The sequence below is a fragment of the Cyprinodon variegatus genome, unplaced genomic scaffold (genome assembly GCF_000732505.1).
Source record: "Cyprinodon variegatus isolate N-32 unplaced genomic scaffold, C_variegatus-1.0 Scaffold66, whole genome shotgun sequence".
NCBI lineage: Eukaryota > Metazoa > Chordata > Actinopteri > Cyprinodontiformes > Cyprinodontidae > Cyprinodon > Cyprinodon variegatus.
The window spans coordinates 621,811-623,064 of record NW_015150519.1 but is presented as its reverse complement, the minus strand read 5'-3'; the positions used below and the strand labels follow the sequence as shown (position 1 = coordinate 623,064).

The 1,254-nt window shown below is 33.8% G+C and overlaps 1 protein-coding gene across 2 annotated transcripts in view; it reads left to right on the top strand.

The window, feature by feature from the left end:
* Nucleotides 1–1,254, top strand: part of LOC107082970 (serotriflin-like) — an 8,586-nt gene that overhangs the window by 2,518 nt on the left and 4,814 nt on the right. For both annotated transcript variants that reach the window (XM_015371870.1, XM_015371871.1), the window contains exons 3-4: nucleotides 686–689; nucleotides 956–1,056. In XM_015371870.1, the coding sequence (XP_015227356.1) occupies nucleotides 686–689; nucleotides 956–1,056 (105 nt within the window). The remainder of the gene's footprint in view (nucleotides 1–685; nucleotides 690–955; nucleotides 1,057–1,254) is intronic.

Genomic DNA, 1,254 nt, shown 5'->3' with positions numbered 1-1,254 from the left:
CATTTCAAAATAGATAAATAATAACAAAACATAAAAGGGTGACTTTAAACTGTTTACTCAGCAAAAAAATATATAATTTTCCTTAAGGCCTTTTTTTTCAAAAGAAGGTAGATCAACATCAGAAAAACACAGTTTTTTTTGTACTCAAAGCGACGTTGACTCAAACAGAACTTTTGAAATTTCTTGATAACTGAAGCTTAGAAAGGTGAGGTAATCCTTATAATCAAATTACTGTTTATCACTTTTTTCAAGAATGACTGAGAATCTGAGCAGCTTTCCTGGTTTATTGTCATTTTATAAATAGATTAACATAAATATTTTTGTCAAGTGAGATCAGGTTTGGAACAAAGGGTAATACATTATGCTGCCTTGTCAGTTGTTTTTTAATCTGAATTTATATCTTTACAGTATATTCAATAAAAAATAAACTTTAAAAATACTTTATGTTGACTTAAGTCTTTTAATACAGATTTAGGAAGACAAATAGTGCATAACTGCCACCAGAAGTTTAAATGTTTACAGAAACGGATATAGAGAGGAGTCCCGCTGTGGATTTGTACCTTAATAAAAACCCAGCAGATAATCAAGTTGTTAATATACACAGCTTTGTTTCAATAATTATAAACTAACCAGGTGTTTTTCTTATCCCTCATGCACACGGCTTCACATCATCATGTGTTCACAGCAAGGTAAGCGGCCCCGTTTAATCCAGCAGGCGTGTTTAGCTGCACTGTTTTATTTTTGGTGTTGGCTGAAACGTTGCCAGCACGGCTCCCAGTCAGATTAGTGATTTTAGCTTAGTCCTGTCTCTGTGCTCCTTTGTTACATCGAGCCATTTCAGAGCAATTAAACCAGGATGTGTTTGTGAGTCATATCTTAAGCCGCCAGAGTAAACGTCAGTGCTCATTGTGTCTTCAATCTGCTGTTTATACATCGCTTTGTAATGTGTGTGCAGATGTTTGCCCAGAGAAAATAACCGTGCAGGAGGAGATCGTTGATGTCCACAATGCCTTCAGGAGAACAGTTGATCCACCTGCCAGTAACATGCTGATGATGGTTGGTCCTTTTTCAACTTTGATTTTAAGATTTTATTTTCTGGAGCTAAATAAGAAAATTCAACAAAGTTAAACTTAGATCAACATAGTAGATGAATCAATTATGTTAAGCTAATTTTTTCATTGCACATAATCATATGTAACATTAAATGTTTTCACTAATAACAGTTGCTATTTACTTGCTGATTTTTTTATTTCA